This window comes from Lathamus discolor, chromosome 2 (assembly GCF_037157495.1).
Source record: "Lathamus discolor isolate bLatDis1 chromosome 2, bLatDis1.hap1, whole genome shotgun sequence".
NCBI classification, from domain to species: Eukaryota; Metazoa; Chordata; class Aves; order Psittaciformes; family Psittacidae; genus Lathamus; species Lathamus discolor.
Window position 1 is genome coordinate 98,006,433 of NC_088885.1, and position 26,463 is coordinate 98,032,895.

At 42.3% G+C, this 26,463-nt stretch overlaps 2 protein-coding genes across 2 annotated transcripts; both read left to right on the plus strand.

Moving 5' to 3' along the window:
* The first annotated feature begins 4 nt into the window (after positions 1-4).
* On the plus strand, positions 5-2,732 carry ALG2 (ALG2 alpha-1,3/1,6-mannosyltransferase). Its single transcript, XM_065667841.1, has 2 exons — positions 5-387; positions 1,030-2,732. Exons 1-2 carry the CDS (start codon positions 55-57, stop codon positions 1,930-1,932), a joined length of 1,236 nt encoding a protein of 411 aa, XP_065523913.1. The 5' UTR covers positions 5-54; the 3' UTR covers positions 1,933-2,732.
* Positions 2,733-22,126: 19,394 nt separating this feature from the next.
* LOC136009322 (interferon alpha-inducible protein 27, mitochondrial-like) lies at positions 22,127-26,250 on the plus strand. Its single transcript, XM_065669330.1, has 3 exons — positions 22,127-22,362; positions 25,026-25,172; positions 26,066-26,250. The coding sequence occupies exons 1-3, from the start codon at positions 22,215-22,217 to the stop codon at positions 26,092-26,094; spliced, it is 324 nt and encodes a 107-aa protein (XP_065525402.1). The 5' UTR covers positions 22,127-22,214; the 3' UTR covers positions 26,095-26,250.
* The last annotated feature ends 213 nt before the right edge of the window (positions 26,251-26,463 follow it).

The following is a 26,463-nucleotide window of genomic DNA, read 5'->3' on the forward strand; positions in this document are numbered from 1 at the left end:
CGCTGGGCTGCGCATGCGCCTCGCTGTGCAGTGTGTGGTGCCAGCGCCGGGGCTATGGCCGCGGCGGAGGAGGATGGTGGGGAGAGCCCGTCCGTGCTGTTCCTGCACCCGGACCTGGGGCTGGGCGGCGCGGAGCGGCTGGTGGTGGACGCGGCGTTGGCGTTGCAGGCGCGGGGCTGCCGGGTGCAGATCTGGACGGCGCACTACGACGCCGGGCGGTGCTTCGCGGAGACGCGCGGCCTGCCGGTGCGGCAGGCCGGCGGGTGGCTGCCGCGCAGCCTGTGGGGCCGCGGGCACGCGCTGTGTGCCGCCCTGCGCATGGCCTTCGTGGCGCTCTACATCCTGCTGCTCAGCGGAGAGCGGGCCGACGTCTTCGTCTGCGATCAGGTGCGGGGCTGGGCCGGCCGGGGGGTGCTGGCGGGTAACGCGGCAGCTGCAGGGAGAGGCAGCGGCTGCTGCTGGGGCTCCCCCACCCCTGGCCCCGGTGGTGGGCATGGGGAAGTACCGGGGCGGGGGGGGGGGGGGGGGTTGGCGGCCTCGCAGGCCGAGGTGAGGGAGAAAATGCAGAGGTACAGCGGGAGGTCCTGGGTGAGAGAGTGCAGTCTGATGAGGAGGGGAGAAGGAGAAATAGGCTGGAGTGATAGGACCGAGGGGTCATGGGTTCAAACTTAAACAGGAGAAGTTCAGGTTAGATATAAGGAAGAAGTTCTTTACTGTGAGGGTGGTGAGGCACTGGAATGGGCTGCCCAAGGAAGTTGTGAATGCTCCATCCCTGGCGATGTTCAAGGCTGGGTTGGACAGGGCCTTGGGTGAGATGGTTTAGTGTGAGGTGTCCCTGCCTATGGCAGGGGGGGTGGAACTAGGTGATCTTAAGGTCCTTTCCAACCCTAACTATTCTGTGATTTTAAGGCATTTGGCTTGTAAAAGACTGGCTCTCAGGGTATGGCTTTGAAATCATGTGTGCACAGCAGCAGCACTAAACCAAATGATGATTGTCTCCTCCTGTTCTGTCTCTCCTGGTTGCACTAGGTGTCTGCTTGCATTCCTGTACTGAGACTGGCCAGAACTCGTAAGAAGGTTTTGTTTTATTGTCACTTTCCTGATCAGCTTCTGACCAAGAGAGAATCTGTCCTAAAGCGCATCTACAGATTACCACTTGACTGGCTAGAAGAGTACACAACTGGCATGGCAGACTGTATTGTTGTGAACAGCAGGTTTACCGCCAGTGTGTTCAAGGACACGTTTAAGTCCTTATCTCACATAAACCCAGATGTCCTCTACCCATCACTCAACATCAGCAGCTTTGAAACAGTTGTTCCTGCAGACATAGCTGACCTGATACCAAAAAAGAAAAAGTTCTTGTTTCTTTCCATTAATAGGTATGAGAGAAAAAAGAATCTAGCGTTGGCGCTTGAAGCTTTGCATGAGCTTCGAGGAAGACTTGATTCTCATGAGTGGAATGAAGTTCACCTGGTTATGGCAGGTGGTTATGACAAAAGAGTTCTGGAAAACGTGGAACACTATGAAGAGCTGAGGAGGCTTGCAGCCAAGTTTAATGTTAATGACCATGTCACTTTTCTGAGATCCTTCTCAGATGAACAGAAAATCGCTCTTTTTAATAACTCTATATGTGTGCTTTACACACCAAGCAATGAACATTTTGGCATTGTCCCTCTGGAGGCAATGTATATGAGATGTCCAGTTATAGCGGTTAATTCAGGTGGTCCTTTAGAATCAGTCTTGCATAATGTTACAGGATTTTTGTGTGATCCTCTGCCAACACAATTCTCTGAGGCCATGGAAAAAATTGTAAGAGATCCTCTCTTAAAGAACACAATGGGAACAGCTGGGAGAGCCAGAGTTATGGAAAAATTTTCCTCAGAAGCATTCAAGGAACAGCTGTACCAATACATATGCAGATTAACGCAATAAAATTATATTCCCATATTATATTTTACTGCTTTGTATCTCTCATTTGTGTAGGGGGCTACTATTTATTGTGACTATGATGAAGAATCTGGGACATACTGATTTCTGTGTTGTTATTCTTGTGTTGCCTTCTGCCACTTGATACAAAGAACAGGCAGAACATCCCCCACCGCCTCATCAGAAGGTTGAAATTTTCGTGTGGTAGGCTGGTCTGCCATTGCAGTTCTTTTGTGTACGGTGCCTTGGAAAAATGGATAGTTACGTGGCAGTAACTTACTAGGAAATTACTGGACCTTTTACTTTAATGCTATACAAAATGCGATCCTGTACAAATCCACATTTTGTAAATGGCTAAGACAGGTGTCACTTTATGTATTTAAAATGTTCAAGAATACTTTTTAAGTAAAAAAGGTATCTCAGCTGAAGTATGGAGAGAATTGTACAGCCAACTGCATGTTTTAAAAAAACAGCACTGCTGGGCATGTGAATTGTGTGGTTTTAAAATGATTGACCTTTTACTGCTCTTAAATTGCATCATGTAGTCACACTGGGTGTCATAAGTGTACAGGTGTGAGCAAGAGGAAACAGACTAGAATAAAACCGGGGACATCAGACTACCTCGCGCAAAAACGTTAGTACTGAAATCCTGTGTCTATGCAGATATCTGGTGCTTGGGGGTGTAATTTTACTTTAAGATTTCCTTCTTAAATGATATGCCCTCTAACATTTCATTCTAAATGATGGCACACTTAAGGTGTTAACACAGAGCAGACAATAAAGACATTTTATTTTTGCCTGTTTTAGTGGTAACTTTTTGGTATAACTTTTCTGAATAATTTAGCTGGGGGATTCTTTCCTCCTAATGTAGTGCCTGCATATATGACAGTAATTTGACTTCCTCATTCTTTGAAATCACATTTTATCTATAAAATGCAATTTTGTAGTCTAAATTCTGCAATTTGTATTTAAAATAGTTTCAGGCATTTTCACATTTAGTACTTCACAACAAAGAGGCCAGTCTACTTGTTACGTAGGACTGCAGCCTAGGTCTCAGTGGAAGGCTTTTATTTAAAGTCAAATAAACAAAGATTCTCAAAGTCTGTCCTTGTCTTTAATCAGGAATTTGGAGTGCTATAATGCTTATTCATTATAAGTTTAGAGCAGGTGGTTTCACAGGCCCTATATCCAACATTTCTGTTCATGTCAGAAGAACTGGCAAGCTTCAATCTATCATCTCTTGCCTGTTCCAGTGTTTGTGTTCCTTCCCCCCCCCCCCCCCCCCAAAGTTTTCCTAAATCTTTGTGCAACTTTTTCAGGATGGGGTAGCAATAAGTGACTGAAGGGCCTGAAGAGTGTTAAAATAATCTGTGATCATTGATGTTAATGCCTTCAAGACTTGTTTGGCCTACATTTTAAGCTCCAGTTATAAGGTGCAGGCTGGTTGGAGCTAGTTCATGTGGTTGCTTAGTTTATGTTACATTCTCCTTTCCAGGTTGCACTGAGTTAATATGGAGTCTAAGGTACATATCAGTGCACACTTACCAGCATAGCTGCAGTGGTAGCTCCATTTATGCTCAAATCATGGCTACCAGCCCTTTCCTGAGTTGTGTTACTGGCTGGCATGTGCCAAACCCTATGCCCTGCGGCTGCTGTTGACTGGATTTCATGGGTTGCACTCGGACTCGACCTGCCATCTCCTGGTGACCACTGGGACTGTCAGCAGAATTTTCCTTCCTGGAGGCTGAGCCCTGGTCTGTGACATCAATGGCCTGTGATGTGATCACCTTTGGACTGGCATTCCTTGTAGAGCAGCCTGTCTTGCTGGTGCCTGACAGGTACCTTGGGCCATCTCAAGACCTGAGCTGAATCTCATGAAGTCAGGCCTTTGGGCTCGCCATCAGCTGCAGGTAAACCTCCAATTCCTGCAGGAAGCTATGGTCAGCACGTGTGGCATAGCACTTCAGGCTGCTTCAAGATCTCTTGCTCCCCATTTCAAGCAACCTGACAGTGAAATGTATCCCAGCCCATTGTAAGAAGGTTGGGCTAGATGATCTTTAAAGGTCCCTTCCAATCCAAACCACACCATGCTTCTATAATCTTCCAGAACCATTCAGGGGGGCTGGGTGATGGTATCAGGATGTATTAGTCAGGTGTGGCTAATCTTTACAGCCCATCCAGGGGTTGTATATCCCAAGGGACATTAGATGCTCAGCCATAATAATCTTAGCTCTTGGGGCACCCTAAGAGTAGATTGTGGCCATGTGGAAGACAAGGGCCCTGTGCTCCAAAACTTGATGACTGATTTGGAACAGTTGTGGGGCGATCACAACTGCCCTTTCACTACTGCTGTTTTAGAGACCCACACAATTAAAGAGAAGCACCTCCATCATGGGATGACAAGTGTCTCCAAATTTTACACATCAGCATGATGTAGGGGATATCAAGTACATTTTGTTGTGCTGTGTCTAGACCACCACAATACAAGAAAACAAGGCTCGTCAGTGTTGATCTTCCAAAATGGCAGGTTTCTAAAGCAGTAATTATTTGTATCTGTTTTGAACCTGGTTCAGAAATCCGTATTCTTTGTGTGTATCTATCTTCCTTCCTCTCTCCATTATTTAAATAAAAATTTATTTAAGAGTGTTTTATTTAAATCAAATCGCAAATGCCTTGTGCAGTCTGCTGTCCAAAGAAATATTAAGTATTGTACTACTGCAATTAAATAAATCATCATTAGCCTACAAGAAAATTAAGGTTTTAAATTTATATCCCACCAGTGTAGTGTGAAGGATGATGCAACAAGAAGAAAATGGTTGCAAGGAGGAATTCATGTCCTATCCTCTCCATGTTTGCGCGTCCTTCTACCTTCGATTGCAACCCAGATATATGAAAAAAAGCCAAATAAAGAAGTTGTTTAAAGCTTTTGGACAAATAAGGGTAGAGTATGTACTGGTGTGAACAAAGGAAGGCAAAGGGAGAGGCGATGAGGTTTTAGAGTTTCTTCACTTACAACTACTGTGGGCTGGAAAGCGGAAACCCACAGTGTTCTTTCTTCAATTTACCTTTAGTACCTGTAGTAAATAAGAAAAGCCACAAACAATTTCATATGCATAATTTGTGTACTCTTTTCAGATTATTAAAAAAACAATGGGAAAGCCACCCATTTCAGGGTTAAACCCGCCTGCTAATGCTACTTTTTTTCCTCCCCTCACCCCTTCATTCCTATTTTTTACAATTTTACACAATATAACAAATTTATAGATTTTACCATTCACAGAGAGTCTATAAAAACCTCATGCTACATGATCATATTGCTAAACTTGATTCCTTTTTATTATGGCTTTATTATTCTTCCTCATGGATGAACTGGCAGATATATTTTGCATTGTAATTTATTACACAGTTAATATCACAGGGGTATTTTAAATGAAATAGTAACTGTAGAATACCAAAAAATTATAGTATTATGAAAGGAGTGTATGCAAAAGCATGAATGTTAACACAAATAGTAGAGAAAGAAATAGACATTTTAATTAGAGTTACCTTTATCTGCTTTTATGGAGAAATTAGAACATGTTACCCAATAAGAAATAAATCAGAGGTGATTTATTGATGTGCAGTTCTTCAGCGACAGTTATTTTATGCCCGAGATAAACTGAGGCAATTCCAGATTTTTACACTGTTAGTCATATGGGAAGACCAACAGGTTTGACCTCATGAACTCTGAAACAAATCTATTAACATTATGGTACCTTTATGACTTCAGTTCCTGTTCACTGAAAGAGAAGAAAAATGTAACGACTGAGGAAACGAAAACAGAAACCAGTTGGAGTAGTTTTACATGGATAAAGGGAACAGGTTTTAAAACCCTTATGTAAGACAATCAGTCGCTGGGAAATTAGTCTTCAAATGATCTACACTACAACTGCAGGCACATACCATACTTTAATGAACTTTTCCCCTCACAATTATACACAGAATTCCTATATGGCAAGATTTGTAAAAGACAACAAATTGAGAAGCCCTCTTCAGTTATTCCCAAGCAAAATTCTTTGTTGCATCTCTAAGTATTTGTAAGTGTGTAAAACAAATCACAGGAGCATCACACCTTCTCTGATTTACTCTTTTTTTAATCTTGATCCTCGCCTAGGATTAGCCCTGTAAATAAAACTACAGCAGAATGAGGTACTATGTAAAATAACAAGCAAACCTAGTAATGATTAATTGCAGGAAGAGATCCGACCATCAGCTCCTGTAGGAATGCAGGATGAGCACAAAGAAATACGGAAGAACAAAGCCTGTCAGGAATGTATCTCTCATTGGCACCCCTCTTCTGGCACCTGAACCATGAGACAGACCTATTTGCCTCCTTCACCCTTTAAAAAAAACCCTTTTCTTAACCAAGTAAAACCCAAGAACACTAACATGGCAAAGGACTGCCCAGAGGGACCCAGTGGCTGGAGCCTAGCAGGACATTTGACCCTCAGCAAGGTGAGAGAGGTCCAAATAGAGCTCCCACAGGGGCAGCGCAGGTAATGCAGCAGATGAATGAAGATGCCTGATGTTCTAACGGGGGCTTATCAGCAGGCAGGGACAATGAAGCTATCTTTGGTGCTAGTGGAGGAACCAGCACTCATATAGGCCAGGAAGAAGTCCAGAGCCACCTCAATCCCCACCTATATCAGTTTCCCTTCACTCAGTCCTTTCTCTTGCTTCTTACTACCTGTGCAGATCCAGTCAGGATAGAGTTAGACTGTCAGGGTTACTAAGGGACAGGGAACCGGGACCACTGTGTAATAACAAGGTGGGCATCCCACAGTATTCAGGCAAGGTGAGCCAGGCAGGCCTGGAGATGTCAGGATGTGGGAGTTGCCAAGCATAGCTGTTGCACATCTGTGGACTTACCTCAACAGAAAGGGAACCAGCTCTAGGCAAATGGCTGCATCAGCTGTGTGAATGAACTATCCGTGTAGCTGTTGGTCCCCAAGTTAATAAAAAGAATGGAAATATGGGTCAGCCCAATATAGAGTATAAAATGCAAAAGCAAACAGGAAGAACTCTGAAGAGATATACAGGCTTGAGTGGCTTTCAACCCACATGTTCCTTCCCAGAGTGTGGGAACACCCATGTTCATGATGGTGAATATATTATAGAGATTAGTAATGGAATCGCATTTGTATTGTGACTCAACTGCACATTACAGTTGCAAAACTCTCCCAAGAATGGTATGTACTTGAGTTGTGATTTAAGGACTTTGCTGTATCACTCTGATAGATCAAAATCCCATGTAACGTAAGATAACTTTAAAAAACAGTAGGCTTGTTGTTAAACATTAAATTCTTCATGCATGGAATATGTAAAAGAACCTGGTCAAAGGGTAGCATGTGACCTGTGAGGAGAGGCTGAAGGAAGTAGGCTTGTTAATAGCAGCCTTCCAGTTCTTGTAAGGGGTCACTGGAAAGGAGCAAGGCTCTTCACCCTAGTGCCTAACAGGTTGACAAGAGCCAAAGGGCGTGTATCATAGAATCATAGACTCATAGAATCATATCATAGGGTTGGAAAGGACCTTAAGATCATCTAGTTCCAGCCCTATCAAATCAAAGAAGGTTCCAATTAGACACTAGGAAAAACTTCTGGTCACCATGAGAACAGACAAGCCATGAAACCAGCTGCCCAGACAGGGAGCACAGTCTCCATCTTTGGAGGTTTTCAGGACCTGACTCTATAAAACCTTGAGCAGCCCGATCAAATCTCGTAGCTGACCCTGCTTTGAGCAGGAGTATGGACTCTGACCAGAGAGTACGAGTGGAGTACCGCAGAAGTCAGTGTTGGGTCCAATAGTATTCAACATCTTCGCCAACAATCCGGACGATGGTATTGAAATTGCCAACACAAAGTTTGCACATAACAGCAGGCTGGGAGGATATATATATATATATATAAAAAGAAGAACCATCACAGACAGAAGTCTGGGCAGTTTGGAAGATCGAGATAGTCCTGTGGAGAAGGACCTGGGGGTGCTGGTTTTGAGAAAATGAACATGAGCCGGCTTCAGTGTGCGCTCGCAGCCCAGAAAGCCAACCGTATCCTGGGCTGCATCAAAAGGAGCATGACCAGCAGGTCCAAGGAGGTGATCCTGCCCCTCTACTCTGCTCTTGTGAGACCTCACCTGGAGTACTGTGTGCAGTTCTGGTGTCCTCAACATAAAAAGGACATGGAACTGTTGGAACAAGTCCAGAGGAGGGCCACGAGGATGATCAGGGGACTGGAGCACCTCCCGTATGAAGACAGGCTGAGGAAGTTGGGGCTGTTCAGCCTGGAGAAGAGAAGGCTGCGTGGGGACCTCATAGCAGCCTTCCAGTATCTGAAGGGGGCCTATAGGGATGCTGGGGAGGGACTCTTCGTCAGGGACTGTAGTGACAGGACAAGGGGTAACGGGTTAAAACTTAAACAGGGGAAGTTTAGATTGGATATAAGGAGGAAGCTCTTTCCTGTTAGGGTGGTGAGGCACTGGAATGGGTTGCCCAGGGAGGTTGTGAGTGCTCCATCCCTGGCAGTGTTCAAGGCCAGGTTGGACGAAGCCTTGTGTGGGATGGTTTAGTGTGAGGTGTCCCTGCCCATGGCAGGGGGGTTGGAACTAGATGATCTTGAGGTCCTTTCCAACCCAAACTAGTCTATGATTCTATGATTCTAACAAGAACTGAAGATATCAAAGATAAATATAAACCCCACACTTTTGAGCAGAATAATCCCAAGCAGTAGTCCAGGCTGGGGTCTGACTGGCTTGGGAGGAGCTGTCTAGTGACTTTAGAAAAACCCTTTCCATGTGCACTGTCCACAGCTATTGAGCAATCGATTAATTCCATTTATCTACAATGGCTATATTCTGACACTGTGAGAAGTCCCAGTGGTCTGAAACTACGATCTGGAAGTGATACTAACAAACAGGACTGTTTATTCCTGCTTGAAGCATGGGAACAAAATGTGAAGGAAGCCTCTGGAGGGACCCACTGGATATCACTGTATGAATGGAGGTTGTTTGCTACTGCTTGCCAGGTTTCAGCCTGTTCCTCACCTGCACATGTAGCAAGCACAATGTCATGCTTCGGTGTTAAACTGGTGCTTTGCAGATACCTAGCAGCAAAAAAAGAAACACTAGATAGGAAAAATACAGTTGTCCTTTTTTTTTTTTCCTGGTTCTGTTGATTATGTTGCTTTCTCCTTTGCATGATGGCGCTGGTTTAACAGTAGCACTAGACTGCAGGTTCTACAGGCTTACTGCAGAGTAAAAAAACCCCATCAAGTCTTCTGTCTTCTTCCTCTCGGCACAGTTACGTTATGAGAACTATTCTTCCTAGTGCTAAAATAACACTAAAAGCCAAAAATAGGTTAAAAAAATGGTTTGGCAAATATGTCGATTTAAAATTGATGGTCCAAATACAGTCGCTGCTTAGAAAATCCGTCAATAACTGGTGCTTAGGAGCTGGAAACTGTATTAGGTAACATGCAAATAATGCTAGACATAAGCACCTGCTTTCAGGCACTGCTGAAAACAGAATATAAATACGATCTGATCTTTGATCCATATTCAGACCTCTTCTGTTCTTGGGCAGAAGCGTTATCCTTAAGTATCCCAAAACATGGAAAAATGGATCAAGAAGGCACTCAAATAGCACATGCGGTGCTTAAAGGACATGAAAATAGAGAACTCTCCTCCTGAAAGTGTTCCTGTCCCATGGAAAATCTATGCATCATCATAAACGGCAGTACACCAAAAGAATTCTGCTGAAAGGGCATGTTTAATTCACCCAGTGCTAGTGTCTGTTTTAATAATACTTAAAGGAGAGCATGCTTTGTAGCCTATTCCAGCAGCATCTAATTTTCTGCATAGAAATATTCTTCTAACACTTCAGCATGAATGCAAGACAAGAAATTGGCACTTTTAAATTAAGCTACCAATCTGTGACATACTGTGAATAAAGTGAACGGTATCGCGAAACTTCATCTATGAATTTTTGATCACTGAAGCTATATGAAAGTTCATGACAGGTGACAGGGTGAAATTCCCCAGCTTGCATTCTTACTGTATTTCATAAATAATCTGGGATGCTCACATCTCTAAATACTTTGTATATATACAAGCCCACTGCAGACACCTGACCTTTTAAATGGGAAAGACCCAGTCCAAGCTGTCCCCCACAGTGATTAAAATGCTGATGTAAGTTTACTTTCTGCTTATATATTCTTAAAGGGAAGTCAGTTCTTAGAAGTTGGGAGTTATGGGGTTATTCGTGAGGCTACATTTCGAGAGGCTGAAGCAGTTATTAATTAGAATTCAATTTAAAACGTTCTCTGCAGCAAGTAAGGGCACTTGCCATTAGTCTGACACGGTAATCTAACCCTGCAGATCTGAAAACGTCCGTATCTGACAAAAGAAAGAGATTGTGATTACGTACCCATGTAACTAAAATCAGGCAACACAAACTCTGACTCGTGCAGGTGAACAGGTTCTCTGAAATACAATTTGAAGAAATACCAGCTGTGGTCATCTCAAACAAAGCACCTCAGCAAGGACTATAGAGGTGGATTTAAAAAGATTTAATATATGTCAGTCCAGAAGGATTAGAGAACATGCGTCCATCTCATAGGAATAATTAAGCATTAACATTCCTTCCTTTAAGGTGCAAAGAAGCTGATACCTACGTTTGTAGATGCCTTGATTTTTATTTGGGTCCAAGCACGAATATTATCCCCAAAAGTAATTTAAAGCAAAATTCTGTAGATGAGCAAAGGAGACTGTCTCATATGCTCCAGATCTTGCACTTACCAATAAATGATTCATTGTTCTGCCAATTCATATAAAAGATCAAGAGAAAGTGAATCCTGAGACCACTGTAAGTAAAAGAGCAGTACATTTTGAAGAAGGATCCATTCTGAAGAAGCAGATCCACTGAATACAAAGCAATCACAGACAGTATTAAAATAACTAGCAAATAAAAAGGATTAGAAAGATATGCAAAGGCCTAAAATAAAACACTCTGTGCTAGGATCTTCTTCAAGCTGAGACTTGGGAGAAATGAAGATTTCTACATGCAGTCATAACAAAGGCAGGATTTTCATCAAGACATTTGCTTTTCTCCAGAGTAAGTAGCTTCTTCCTTGAACGAGTCTCCTAAAAGGCACTTTTCTCCATCAGACATAAGATAGGCCCTAACAACATTCATTTCTTAAAGAACAAACTTGGAGCAACAGCAGTGAGTATAGATATACAAGAAATTACACATAATTTTTTTTCACAATAATAGGAATCAGAATTTATATGCATGTGTACATGCACTTGACTTATTTTAATGAACTGGGGGAAGGAACAGCCTCTTTCCCTAAATTGCAAGGAGATAAATATATTCTTATATAAGAAAATATTCTATGGAAGACCTTCTTATGAACTCAGCTGGATAAAGTGATATCCTTGGTATCCTTGTCTAGAACCTGATATAACATCACTTCAGGGTGCCAAGCATGAAATGATCTTTATGTGCAAGCAATACTGTGTTTTGTGCCTGCTGAAGAGTGCTTCAGAAGAAAGGAAAAAACACACTAAACCCAAGCTGTATCATGCTGTGAGCAGTTACACCACAAGTCCAGATTCACACTGTAATAAGTAGTGATTATATTGGCATTGATATCTTGTGTTTGCTTGCTCTCTCTTTCTCTCTCCCTACATGCAATACACTCACTGTTTGTTTTTATCACGTTTCATTTCCTCCATCTCTTTATCACTTTATCACTATGATACAAGAGGCACCTTCTTATTACGAGCTACTCAGGAAACTGTTCTCTTCATCTCAGGCAGTTTCATCCTAGGCTGGACTGCATGGTCACCATGTGCAAGGGGCAGAGGTTGCTACCTATTGTGATTAATGCTGCATATAATTGTATGTGGCACCAAGATGCTGTTCTCTTACGAGTATGTGAAAGCCATATAGAAGTCTGAAAGAAAGATTAAATCTACAACTCACTAGGATCTGTGAGACTTTTTCAAATGACCATGGTATGAACGTGTTAAAAAAGGTTCCTGGTACTCTGATACTGCAGTGTTGCAGCTGCTTGGATGGAAACTCCTCAGGATAATAAGCAGATGATAAACAGGCAGGAAGATCAACTCCTTTTACAACTTAATTTGAATCTCTTCTCTTTTGCCTGCGGGATTCATCTAGTTTTCACCTTCCTTCTTTAGAACCCTTTTATATCAAATTCTCTCACCCAGGCAAAGAGCAAGGCCATTTACAATGGCAATAGAAAGTTGATTAGAACAAATAACAAAGGCTGTAGTTTCAGTGAGTTAAACATCTTTAAGAGCATTACACAGAACTCAGGCAGGATCTGAGTCTGACAGACTCCCACAGTGAGTTTCAAGATAAGAGTTTCTTTTTCATATGTGTTACATCCACCATAGTGATTCTAGGCTCAAAGTTCACCCTAGGACTGTGCTGCTGAGAATTAATGTACAAAAGGCCAAGCAATTGATTCCTAAGGTGCTTTGCCAGACTCACAGCCCATCATTACAAGCTGAGCAAAGTAACTGAGCTCTGACTTGAAACTCTCACCTCCCCAAAATTGCCCATTGTACTGTACTTGGTGCTCATCTTGGTGCACAGGGACAGGAAGAATAAAAACAGTTTTCCCCCTTTGCAATGTTGTTTGCAAAGTATTCCCCCAGTAACAGATTCCCTTTGCCAATTGCAAAGACTATTGCAACCCTGAGAGAGGCAAAGAGCAAGAGAAATGGATGGAGGTGGGCCTACAGCCAGAAAGTTACCCATAGGCTTTCAGACGACATCTCTTTTAAGCTGATGATAGTCACTTTCACATGAGTTGTGACATAACCATGGCAGGAACTGACAAGTGTCAAAATCTTACTGAACAAATAAGCTTTCAAGTCCTATTCCTCTGTACTTAAGAAAAGCCAGCAAATACTACACATTTTTCCTCCTTTTTCCCCGTGGCACTTACTCCTCTCATCAGCTTCATTGGCACTTTACAAGCATGTCCAATTCAAGCTCTCCTTTAGAATAGTTGCTGATATTTAAACTGGACTTGACATGGCTTTCCCACTGGGACACCTTTCTAAATACCACTCTGCTGTGGGGAATAAAGAGTTACTGGATGGCCCGCCATCAGGACTGGTGTTTGTGCGCTAATTCTTGAGTTCAAGAAGCAGCCACTTGTGTTGACTTGTTAAACTATTTTCTTCAGAGGGCACCACATCTCTCATTCCCTTTTCCCAAAGCTCTCATCACACGCCAGTGTCTTAATCAAATAGACCAATAAGAGTGGACCTGGGCATAAAGGACAGATAGTGGTAAGAAACAGATAGATTCAAGTATCACTAGATCATAGTGTTCAGGTGCGAACAGGGGGAAATTTCCAGCAGCTTCTTCCCCCTTGCAGCCATGTAATAAGCATTCACTGGGGGATATTGTGATCTCTTGCAACTAATCAGGCCCTACAGACTATTTTGGTTTTGCCAGAATAGTGTCTCCTGACAGCTCCCATCGCCCCCACTTCGACCAGGCGCTATGACAGGCACTAGGTCTGCGAACTTAGTGTGGCCGAGGGAGTGTGGGAGACAGTCTCAGAAAGCAGAACCACCATGACCTGGAAGGACTGCGGTTATTATTTCTCTGGAAGTAACAAGTGTTACACAAGTCTGTGTTGTGCTTTTTCCTCTGTCCATGCCCTTTTCCTCTTCCATGTCCTCCTTACATGAAGGTGAAAGTTGCCTTCTGCTCCGTCACCCCTTCCCAAGAAAGGTTTTACCATATGTCTAACTAAGCTCTGACAGCTACCCCAAACAAGGAACAACCTTCCTCAGAACCGGCTCCAGCATGGATTATCAGACTTGTCTCAGGGCAATAGAATGAGTTGGGGTGAGCCTGTCCATTTGTTCTGCCAGAGCAGGCTCAGGAGATGCTCACAAATGGCAAACTGGACAGGAAGTTCGGCAACTCTTTTGCTAATGAACCTCCCTTTGCTCCTTCATGGATTTCCTCATGGAACTCTCTCACTTGTTTCCTTCTGGATATATCAGCCTTTGGGATTGTATGTATGGGTGAGCCATACCCACAGCAGCCTCTGCTGCTAAATCCAGGCATTGATGCTCTACAGAGCAGGCCTGAATGACAAAATCCAAGTTCTCCAGCCTGTGACTGCCTCACACTTGTCTGGGGACTTTTGGAGAGGAGGAGAAATGGTGGAGGCGAGAGAATATTGTAAGACTGAAGTAAATGAGTTCTGAATCAAAAAGGTGGAATTGCAAAAGAGGGAAAGAGTTTGAGAGACCTGATAAAGGAATCCCAGCTTCACATTAATGCTTTTACACACGCTTGTGCCATGTGCACATATGCAGCACTCTGTCATCTCATATTCCCTCTCTGTTAATGCCCTGCTGGATCATGGATCAGCATCCCTTCCTACTAGACATCCTGCAGAAAGCACATCCATCTGCAGAGCTTGCTGCCACACCACAGGTTACACATGATGTAGGGAAGGCTAGTACACTAGATGGGTCTGTATTTAATAAGGAGAAGAGATGAGAGAGCATTGCTCTTGAAGCTTTAGTACAGTATAGAAAGGGCCTGAGACCATAAAGGCTCTCAGATGCTATTAGCACAGGCTCACACCAGTCTGCTCACTCATTCAAGTAAAACACATAGCTGAACCATCTAGGACAGAATGATCCATCTAGGACTGCTCACCCTACCTGCAGTAAATAGTTTATCCAGTGGCTTATCTGCACCCACCAAAGGCAACAGAAATCTCTCCATTATTTATTGTTAGTACCTCATGATTTGACATTTAATTTAAGTCTTTCACTATGTCTTGCCCGGCAGCTTTAGCATTATAAATAGGAAAGCACTTTCTTTTCCATTTAAGAAGTAGCCACAAGGATTCAGATCTATTCAATGAACCTTTTCTTAAGGCTTGCATTGAGTTGTCATAAATTGGTGATGTTCAGAAGCTTACAGGCACCTCTCTTATAATAAAAGTAAGATAATAGCTGAAAGCACTGTTGCTTCAAGGCATCGATCCATGTGCAGCCTTGTCGAAACAGGAACAAGCCTTCATGATCATACTGTTTCCTGTAGAGATGAGGAAGTTGTTTCTTTTGTTTACAGTTACAAACATCTCTGCAAGCATCTTTCTTTGAGACATTTTATTTTCTTTCTGTTACGAAAGCTTCCACAGCCCTTGGGATACCAGGCATTCCGACACAGAGGTCAGTCAGGCTGGCTATGGACAATATGCTCTTGGCAAATCTGTGTTGGGTATTGCTGATTTCTTTCTCATCCTTCACATGCTTAGGTATGGATGCCAAGAGGACATGCTCCATATTTCCAGGGAGGGCTTTTGCTGTGTGCATTTCTGACTGTACTTCATCCTTACACATGCTGCTATAATTGCCTACCCATTACTATTTCTCAGATGCTGTGTCAGATTTATTTGTGACAATGACCATAAGAAGACTCAACAGCTTCAATCAGATGGCACTCAATCTCCAGCATAACAGCAGAAGTCATACAAACATGTAGCCTGCCTTCTCAAATAAGAAAAGACTAATGACAAATCCAAACATCCTTCAGATGCAAATACTTACCAAGAAACATAAAACAAGGGGTTTCTCCTCATTGAAACAGGCCGTTAGGGCCTGGAAGAGTCTTAAAGAACCAACCACTCTTACTGTCCTTCCAAGGAAACCTCTCAGTCCTTTGTAAGAGTGGCCTGAAACCTATTCACACATCTTGCAGCTGGGACTGAGAAGTAAATTGGGCCATCTGGTCTTTAGAACCCTTGTTTTCGGTATAACAGATTGGCCACTTTGTCATAAATTGCTTTTCAAAGCATCCATAAAAAACATTTCCAGCACTTATGCTTTCATAGATAGTCACTTGTATCAGCATTTGAAACCTCTTTATCTATATTAAATGTTTATACTACGCTTATTATGATAATGCTTGAGTAGCATAACGCATGTGGCCTCAAATCTCCTGCGAATAGGAAAATACCAATCCTCAGCTTACAGGCAAGAAGACCATATGTTTTAAGCTGTCTGTGTTCAGCTTCTGTCATCTGACAAGGCATGCCCTTCCATTTCTGAAAACACGACTTTGCTTAGGTTCCTTGGACACATGATTAGAGTGCACTCCTTGGATGCAGACGCTGCAGTATAGGAGATGAGGAAAAGAGCTGACAACCCACATAGCAGAGACCACCACTGAACTCGCATCCTCTCTCTCAGACTATAGATGGTAGGCATCACAGACTCTTTTTCTGACAGCTGCTTCTGTGTGGAACTGGATCCACCAAACCTGCAGTAGCAGCATCTGCTGGGTCAGATTCCCCGGCTGAGGGAGGAATAAGGGCAGGTTCCCTGCCCTGAGGGACCTGGGCTGTTCTGAGCTGCTCAGCACTTACCCTGGAGCACATTCTGTGACATAAACTTACCCAAGTGATGCCTATGGACTAGAAAATGTTCCTAAGCTTACTTACGTACGCTTACTTAATGTTTGTAGATGGTGTATTTTTCAATGCACTTATTAAACCAGCAATTATGATTAGCAGTGGGAGCTCAATATTGTCAAAAATAACACTTTGAGCATTAATTCACTTTCTTCACATTTTATTTTTGTTTTCACCACATTTTGTTCCAGAAAAAAAAGGCATCTTATATTCTCTTAAGGGAGAGGTAAATCCCATTAGTGGCTTATATATTTTGTCTACCTTCATGAATCCGCTTCCTGGGTTCCAGAAAGACTTACAATTTTCCCTCTTGTCTAGACAACTTGAAGACTGCATAAACTAATTAATACTCTGTTCCTCCCTACAGTCTACAGTAGTCTGTATTCCTGTATTCTGAGGTTTTGTTAATATAACCATACATGGTAAGACTGCAACCTCAAGATAAACTGGAACTTTTTACTCAGCAGATGACACAGTTTTACCACTTATCCGTGTGTTTCTGTTACAGAATAATATGTAAAGGAACAATTCGTCTTTATCTTTACCTCCATTTGCAGACTCAAAAAAGAAAAGACTGGACTGCTGACATTTATTTGTCAGGTGAAGTAACTTTCCATGCTTTGGAAAATACGACTTTTAGCCCTAAGGAGAGGATCCTTCGGTACAGGAATAATGGCTTGTGTTACATGTCTTTGGGATAAAAGGTTACTTCACTAAGAACATTAAGCACTGGCTATTCCATGACATCTTTCAAGTACCACTCTCCTTGCAGCAGAAACTAACAGCCTTGAGGACGATGCCCAGGCTTCCATATCCGTGTCGCAAAAGCATATGGCATCTCAGGATAGGGAAGGACCAGTGGGAAGGCCAATGAAACAATGAAGACTTCCTTGGAGATAGAGAACAAGTGGGAATGTGACACCATATCTGAGTTCTCAAAGGGCTGAGTCTTGATCCGGGTGAATCTTCTAACCTTGAGCATTCAAGGCAGGACTGCTAGCTCTTTTGCAGAATCTCTTTTGAGGAGGGCCTCATCTGATATGTTTGGATTACAGAGCAAAATCCTGACATAAACTACAACATTAAGACTGACTATGCTCACCAACATAGTATTAAGGTCAAAAGCAGATGTGCCAGTGTGAAGCAGAATCCAGCTGCGGGAGCTCTGAAGCGTACAGGCTGGAATTCGTATGTATGAAATGGACATCTGGTAAGATTTTGCCATCTAATTCTGTTCAAGGTGTAAACTCAGTTTTCTCAGGCTACTTATTCAAAGTCTTCGTTTCTGGATTTTTAGCCGGAAAATCCACGGAATTTCAGCTGATATTACAAGTATGCAGGGTGTACAGGTGTTACATGTCTCTAGTTCTCTTTTTAATAGCACACCAAATTAAAGCATCCAAAATTGGAATTTTCTTCCTCCCCAAAAGTCCCACTGCAAGTTCGTGATTTGTTTCATCTGTAATGCAGGGATAATGATGACTTGCTTTTGACAGATGAAATTGATAATAAAAATCCAAATGAGACCCACTTAGCCTAACCCTGAGCAAGGCTGATATATGGAAAAATCAAACTTATCTGTAAACTTCTCTCTGACCTTGGTTGTGAAACTTTTGGCTCAAACACTTCCCACTCTTTTCCTAGCTATAGTAAATTTAACTAGTAGGAAAACCAGCAAGTTAAAGGAAGTGATTCTTCCCTTTATCAGGTAACAACCCTGCATTAATTAATGCATATTCTGAAAAGAGCTTTAGAAGTTTTCGAGAAGCATTATTATTTATTCCTGACGGAACGTATTTCACTGTATGATTAAAGATACGCGAGACACATACCTAAAGTTAGAAGGTAAGATTTTATTGGTATCAGAAGTGTCCCCATGAGCCCCTGATTTTCTAAGCTATCGATATCTCTTTAGCTACTTATGTCCTAGAGGGAGGGTTTTAACTGTGCTTTTTAGGTCTGACATAGTGAGGGATATAAAGAAGATGGAGAAGCTCTTCAGACATGCACAGAAAAAGGACAACAGACATAACTTGCAGAATTCTCACTAGGTATACAGGGGAAAAAAAGTCACTATAAGAGTGGTCAAATACTGGAGCAAGTTGACCAGAGAGCTTGTGGAATCTTCATCCTTGGAGATACTTAGAACTCAACTAAACATGTCTCTGAGTGAATAACATGGTAAGTCCCTGTCTGGACCTAGTGACCTCTGGGGTCATTCTATGTGATTCTATGATTATGACTACATAAAGGCCTCTTTCACATTCACGTGAATCATGTGATGTCATTGTGTGAGCTCCTATCAGTTCCATGATGTCATAGTATCAGTCTTGTGTGGCCCATTTCTGATCCCATTTTATACAACCCTGGCAGAGACTGAAATGTTTTCAGTCACAACACTGTGTTTGCTGACCTGCTGTAAGCATGAGCATGGCCCTACATTAAATGCTTATTATATTAATTATGCTTTTTTTGGAGACCTTACCAAATACAGCTTGATAACGAGGTTCGTCTTTTTTTCGCAGCAAATGCAGCTTTGTAACTAATGAACCTAATGCGATTTGTATTATGGAGAGTTTCAACATTTTGGATTTCCGTAGATGGCCTCTTATTTAAGTGGGGTTACGTTGGAAGTGTCTTGGAATATGTATGTCATATGCGGCTTGTATATATATCTCTTCTTGGGTGAAATGAAAAATTTAATTATATGAAAAAAATGCAAATTGCTGCCAACTGTGTTAACTGTGAGAGTGTTGCATTATCTTCTAACATAAATTGTCAGTGAATTGAAGAAAAGACGTTTTGGAAGCTGATCTGATTACTGTCAGGGAAAGTGCTCAAACTCAATTGTTGGCAAATGTCCAGTACCCATCACTGAACGATCATCACCTCATCATTCAGCCTTCTCAACTGACATGCAAAACAACATCCAAATATTCATTGCACATCTGTGCTGGACAGATTATGCATTAGCAATTCAAATCAATTCAATGTACAGGCAGTTTCTGTAAAAGCGTCTGTTTGGGTGAGATGCCTTGTTGTCTGGGATGGATAATAAGGCAACTCTGTCTAATCTTGGAGAACAATCAACCCATCTTGAGAAGGTGACTGACTACGTATGCTCTTGCCCTGACAGCACTAGAACAATGGCCCCATAATGCACTTGACTCAGCTGGTAATAAAATCTACTTTTGATTAGCAGCCGTGGCTTGTGTCAATCACTGCGTGATGTACCATTGTCCTCTGGTCCTGAACACAGTTTATTTACAAGGAAACAAAAGCTTTTTGGATATGGCTGCTGCCCAGAGATTGCAAAATAGATTGAGCTGTCAGCCTCACACACTAGATGAAGATTAATGAGTTGTGCAGACAATAAATATGAAGCAATGACCATAAATATGCTAATAGGTATTATCCATATACACTATAATTGCTACAAAAATTAAAAAGTAGTGTGAAGGAAACAGGTCACAGGGTGACAGATAGATAATCTTGGATGCTGAAGATCTTTGGTTCAGTGAGATTCTCTACAGGTTTATTTCCTTCAATTAGACCCTTCAAAAGAGCAATTGTTTAAAAGCTGTTTGAATAATCTCTTTTGAAACAGAGGTTTATGGGAAAATATTTATGAAAAAGTGACTTCAATGAACATGTTATTGGAATAAGAAGGTTGACTACCAAAAGGGGGCTATACAGAGATTAATGTCTGTGATCAGCTACCCAGCTTCGCTATGAGGAAAATGCCTCTCAAGTGGCACACCAGTGAGGACTTCAAGGAAAACATACTGAAGAAACACAGTAATTTATATATCCACAGGCACAAGTGAGTAAGGTCATTCCTGAGCAAAATATAGGAGAGTTTCATGCACATCTGTTTGTGTCGGTTTGTGATTTCAGCTTAGCATGCTTTCCTCTTCTTTTTTTTATTAACTGAAGAAAGGAAGGGTGCCCATGGCCCAGATGTTCAGATAATTTCCGACCAAGCCTCTGTTTACCAGTTCCATTCAAAAGCACACGGTCTAGACAGCACGTGATTTTTGGCACTGAAGGATGAAACCTGACACTCGGAGAGTTAAAAATCAGCCTATGTATAAAAATCAGACTATATGTATAAATGCTTCAGCACCTAAGGCTGCAATTGTAGTGACAATGAAAATAAAGGCAGTTGTACTCTTGATATTCATGGCTTTGACTCCGTTCTCTGAGGCCTGGAAGTGCCAGTGGGTGCTTTTTGTTACAGTTTACAAGACCTATCTCCTTTCCTCAGATTTTTACCTTCTGGAGCAGGGAAATTATTCACATGTCCAATTTACTGTTTTAGTGTCCGGCTCGGTGTATTTCTGTTTCCTTCCATACTTGAACTAGAACTTGCGTCAGTTTGTCTCTTAAATTATCACTGCTTGGATTTCTGACAAGCAGTCCACAAAGACTTAGAACTGCCTTAGTGCTCCCGTGCCAAGCTCTCTGTAAACTCAACTGGATATCAACTACACTCACCCAACACCTTGGAAGTCACACTCTCTAACCAGAAATGCCAGTAAAACAAAGCAAAAATGCTAGGTGATATTTCACAGAGCTGGCAGAGGAGAGAAGAAGCCTGTCTTTCTGGGTGAATCGGTGGAGGGAGAGGACCTCTGGAAGCTGCAGGCTCAGGGACTATATTCTTGTTCCTAATCCCCCTTCAGAGTTGACATCTGGTATGCTTAAACTGGAGTCTGTGATTTTAATGTCACGCATTGCCAGAAAACTAGCATATATGAATTAAAGAAAAATTGACTGAAAGAGTTAAAAGAGCAGTACTGCTCAGGGGTACATGGGCCAGACATCCCACTTCTTAGATAAATAGCACATATAAGAAGAAAGGAATGGGCTTTGCGTCCTTAGCTCTATAATCCACCATGTACAAGATACAGATATTACAGAACCTTGAAAATGCTCTATTGTTATTTTGTATATTTCCACTTTGAGAGCCATCCCTGTGGTAGTACGACCTAACCAGATATTCCTCTTGACTTAAGGGAGGAGATCTATGGAGTCTATAGCCTTATTTTAACTATTGGCTTAGAAAAACTGTGATAAAGGAGTGTGTGCCATTTGCAAAGGCCTGTTCATTAAAGATGGAGGCTCTGCTTTATCACAAGGGAGAATAAAACATTTGTGTCAGTCTGCCTGTATGATGCAAGCTCCTCTAATAGTTCCTTCCATAAAGAAATGAATTTCAACCATCCATTGTTAATCGAGTTCTGATGTCCAGCTCTCCGCAAACCATTTATTCTAGGGGCAGCCGTACCACAGCTGAACTCAGGGTGCTACAACAAACTCGAGTTGCAGTTTCCGCATGACCACCACTTTGCTGCCTTTTTTCCTATTGCCTTTACTCAGGGTTGTATTAATTCTTAAAATGAAGGGCTAGCTTCTACAGGTGCAATTGAGCACAATAGAGTGTAAAGCAAAAGAATGAAGAAGCAAAGTTCTCAGCCACGCTTGTTGCCATCAATGATTCATTATGCTACTAATTTGTTTTGGTATCATAAGAGGAAATCAGCTGGTTTGCCTAAATTTCACCCTCACAGTGTGAGGGTGAAATGCCTAAAAAGGCGTTTTCATAGAGTTCAGTTTCATTTCATGGATGAGGGTAAGTTTTGGTTTCATTTCTTTCTGATGGTGGCAGCAGTTTCATTTCTCTGCTGTGAGCTACACAGTGTATAAAAAAGCCGGCTGAGCCTCTCAGTGCTTCAGTGGATTCCACACCATCAGAAAGAGAAATGTCCGACCAAAATGTCCACAGAGCTGGCTTCTCTCCTTCCGGGATCACAAGAGGATCACTTGCTTCATCAATGATGTCCCAGGAAGCGAAAGCTTCTGGGGGAGGTGTGCGCTCTGGAGGCCCTACCTCTACACTCCAGGAAATGGGTATGAGTCATTTTGCGTGTGTATGGTTTTGTGTCTTAATGCGTAAGGACAAAGAGGGTTTTATACTTGAAAATAAGCTTGGCAAGTAATCTCTTCTCTCCTACCTTCCATATTGCACTGAAGACAAACGATTTCTATATTGAACTGTGTGTTATGAGTGGGATGCTATGAAGAGTATTTTCTATATAGGTACATATGCATGAATGTACACATGCATATGAGATTCAGGGCAGTGTTTTGTTTGAAGTTTGTGCTATCTCTTCATTCTGCTAGGAAACATCAATAATATGGGAATTCGTGGTAGCAATAAGCAACAATACACTTATGCAAGAACATGATCCGCGTACTTACATTTCATATAAATTATCAGATTTCCCTTGCTCTTTACTCACACACATCCATACAGGGAGAACCCATAAAATGTTATGCAGACACTACAGCAGAGGAAAATTAGCTGCAGTGCAAGAGCTGAATTCATGAAGGGAATGTATACACATTCTTGACAACATGCATGTAAGTACTAAAACCAGGCATAGTTGGCTTTCACATGAGCTAGCCCTGCTTGCTTTTCTGTTGCGTGCACAGAACAATCCCTGACCTGATGACCCTAAGCAGCTTGGCACCTGTTTAACCCCAGATCCCATGGGATTCATGCATAACATATTCTCCCTGCCGGTCTTGCCTGTGTGACCTGATTCAGCAGGCATCTGTAAGCAGGCATCACTCCACAGAAAACAGTGACCCATACAGTCCTGCTTTACCCAGCAGTACAGTGGTTAGCATGCTGACTTGGATAAAGGCTTCCAAACCCTTTGTGCCTTAGGGGTCTTGGACCCATATCTCCCAAATTTCAGGAGTACGCTAACCAGCAGGCTGGTTATAGGTGGGGATCTCTGCCATGTTGGCCATGTTCTGGTCTATTCCTTTCGTAGTAAGCAGCTGGAAGTCTATTGAAGGATGGAGCTAATATCTTCCAGGCATAAAATGGGTGTTTGGCTGGGTGAGCTGGCCAGGTTCCAGATTTTGGGCACCTTTTAACAGTAAAAAATGCTATAAACTTAATTAAGAGGAAGTAAGTTATTTTTTTAAGGTATGATTCACAGTGCAGTATTATTCACAGTGTGTAGCCCTCCAGACAGAGAGGGATTAAGTGACATTAAATCACTCCAGAGTGATACCGTATGTAACTCCCATGAGGCACGTTTTAATTTTTACTCTGTATGGCTTGATCATTGAGTTTAGGTTACTGAATACAATGTTTATTAAATATTCAATAGCAAAGAGATGAAGGGATAGTAGCAGCAGAGGAACAGAAGATGAGAAAAAATCAGGAGAGGAGGAGAACTGAGAGAGCTTAAGAGATGCTCTCAAGCACCATGCTGCATTAGCAGCAGAAATCCTGGTGCACAGGAGATGCCAGTTACTTAATCTAGTCATACACAGAGTCACCTGCACAGTCTTGCCTACAGCAGTACTCAGTCGACGGCAAACTCTTCAGTGGTGATGCCACTGAAAAGCATGAAGTTGTAGTTTCCAGACGAAAAGATTGAGACTTTTATCCCTCCATATGCTGAGATATGCCGAGTATCTTTATGAGAGAGAGAGATGCAAAGCAAACATTTGAAACCACCTAGTTTTATTCTTGCAATGTCTGTATCAACTGTGGACTTTTATGAAACCCACTATTTTGGTGAAGAGAAATCTGCATGACTCAAGGAAACCTTAGCCATGCCTACAGGAGATACTCCAAAAGAGCTTTTATCCATATGAAAAATGCTAGCTCTGTAATGTTGCCAAGACAGGTGCGAGCTTTGGCTTCCTGCAGCAGGAGAGCTTGCCACACATTCTTTGCCTGATTGAGAGCTAAAAGGGCCTGATTTCATTTCCGCAGGTGCTCGCTGAAATCTCTCACTCTTCAAACACATCTTCTTAACCTTTTCGTTCAGACTGTAACCATTCCTCCCCCCAGAACAAACACGCTCCAAGGAGCGGCTGATTCTGCAGCAGGGCATGAGTATTGTTCAGTATCACATTACAGATGATATTATAACAAGCTCATCACCAAAATATTTGAGCATTCTCCAGGAATGCTTTTAGCATTATCACTAACATTTGTCATCACTAATGCTTTACTCTTCTCCCAGGAGAAGAAATTGCAGTGGAATACTTTACTTCAGGCTTATTTTTACTGAGATACAGATACATATAGAAATTGTCCAATAGCTACTACAGTGTTTGAATTTTACAGGTATCTATTATGTACAGGTTTCTGCTATGGAAAGTGAAGTGAAAGGAACATTCTGTCACCTGGAATAGTAAGCAGTGAAGTCTGCAACAACCCTTAGTTCCTGTAGGAATTTGTTCCACTGTCCTCAGGTAGCTCCTCAGCAGAGACAAACTGTTGAAACTGTTTTGGAGATCTATGAGAAACAGTTTGTGCAAGAGTTGTAGATTTTGTTTGTGCTCTGGAACTACCCACAAAACACTGCACATATCCTTTCCCCAAGGTGGCAGCTAAAAAGCAGTGTACTGATGGAATGAGTCATCAGCAGGTAACCATCAGACTCCTTGACTTTTGGTACGTTTGTTAGCCTTCTTAGTAGTTCACAATTACCCCATAAGGTTCCTTCCAGTCAGTAACATCTCCTTTGGATCTGTTCTAGGTGCCAGAGGCTCAACCCATTCATCAGGTTTTACCACCAGTGGCATCTCCCCTGCATCCCAGGCCTCCCAGATGATGTCCAAGGAGGCCAGCTCTCATGGAGGTGGAACTCCCCGGGGTGGTACAACTTCCACTGTCCAATCCATCTGTGAGTGAGAGTCCTCCTCATACAGACGATTAGCAGATGACTTCTGAGAAGTCAGCAGCATTTCAGCTCAAGTGTACAATTACTAAATGAAGGGATGTACATAAGAGAAGTGGCTGCATTGTACTTGAAGCAACGTTTCTCCTGTTTATTGCTTTATACTTGGTGTGAAGCTAAAACTAGGGAACCAAGAGAAATAGCTATGCCACAAGGTTGCAAAGATATGGGTGGATTGCAGAGACAGAAATCTGAAACAACTAGTGACAGAAAGAAGTCTCATGAGAGTTTAGGTTATGCTTTCATCAGCACCACCGTGGAAATTCATTAACTTTTAATTTCAAACACAACTTCAGGACCAAACCAAGAGCTTCACACTTGAACACACAAAACAGTGGGATGACATAAATAAACATGAGAATGGAGTTATCAGACTGGCAGCCAGTAATCATAAAGTCCACTTCTTGTGGCCATTTAGAACAGTTCAGCTTTCTTTCCTTTAAAGGAAATTCATTGGGTCAAAAGCAGATGCTTTTTGAGCTAGTAAATGCAGACAAATCTGCATTTACCAGCTCATAGCAGAGAACAACACAAGTTTTCCTCATCACCCTGCCATGTTAATGGCACAACCCACACCTAGTTAAATCAAACCAAGATATGAGGAGGCTTAGTCTGTAGCTGTATGCACCAGTAAGGATGCTAATTATGGTAGTGGGATCCTGTGGGGTTTGCAAGAGAACTGGAGGCAGGATTGAAGCTATGAATTTCAAAAACGTTGTAACACAGACCCTTTGGTCTCTGACCTGGAAACGTTTGTAACCAATGCCCAGATATACCGTGTTTCCCTGTGCTGCAACTTTGCTTTAAGTTGTTCTCTCATCGTTTGTATTTGTCCTTAGCAATGGGTGGCAAAGGAGGAAGACGCTGAATAGAAGAAAAACATCAGTCCAGAAGTTAAGCTCTGGGAGCAGTTCATCCTCTACCAACAGTTATCGGACAGCTCCTCCCTTTCTTTGCTTTCCCTGTCCCTGCATGAAAGGCAAAGCCTTTTACACAGGCACAAATAAAGTATATTAAAATGGTGGATTCTTGCATTAAACTAGTGGGGACAGGGATGAGGGGCAGTTTCTTCCTTGACTAAACATTCCCTGAAGCACGGGCACATAATGACCACAAGCCGATAAGTGGACGCTAAGGTACTTTGTACTGCATGGGTGTCTTACTAAAATCCTGGGCTTAGCAACACTGGACTCTCCAATTACAGGTCGCTTGCTTTGTTTCTTTTACAAGAAGTGAT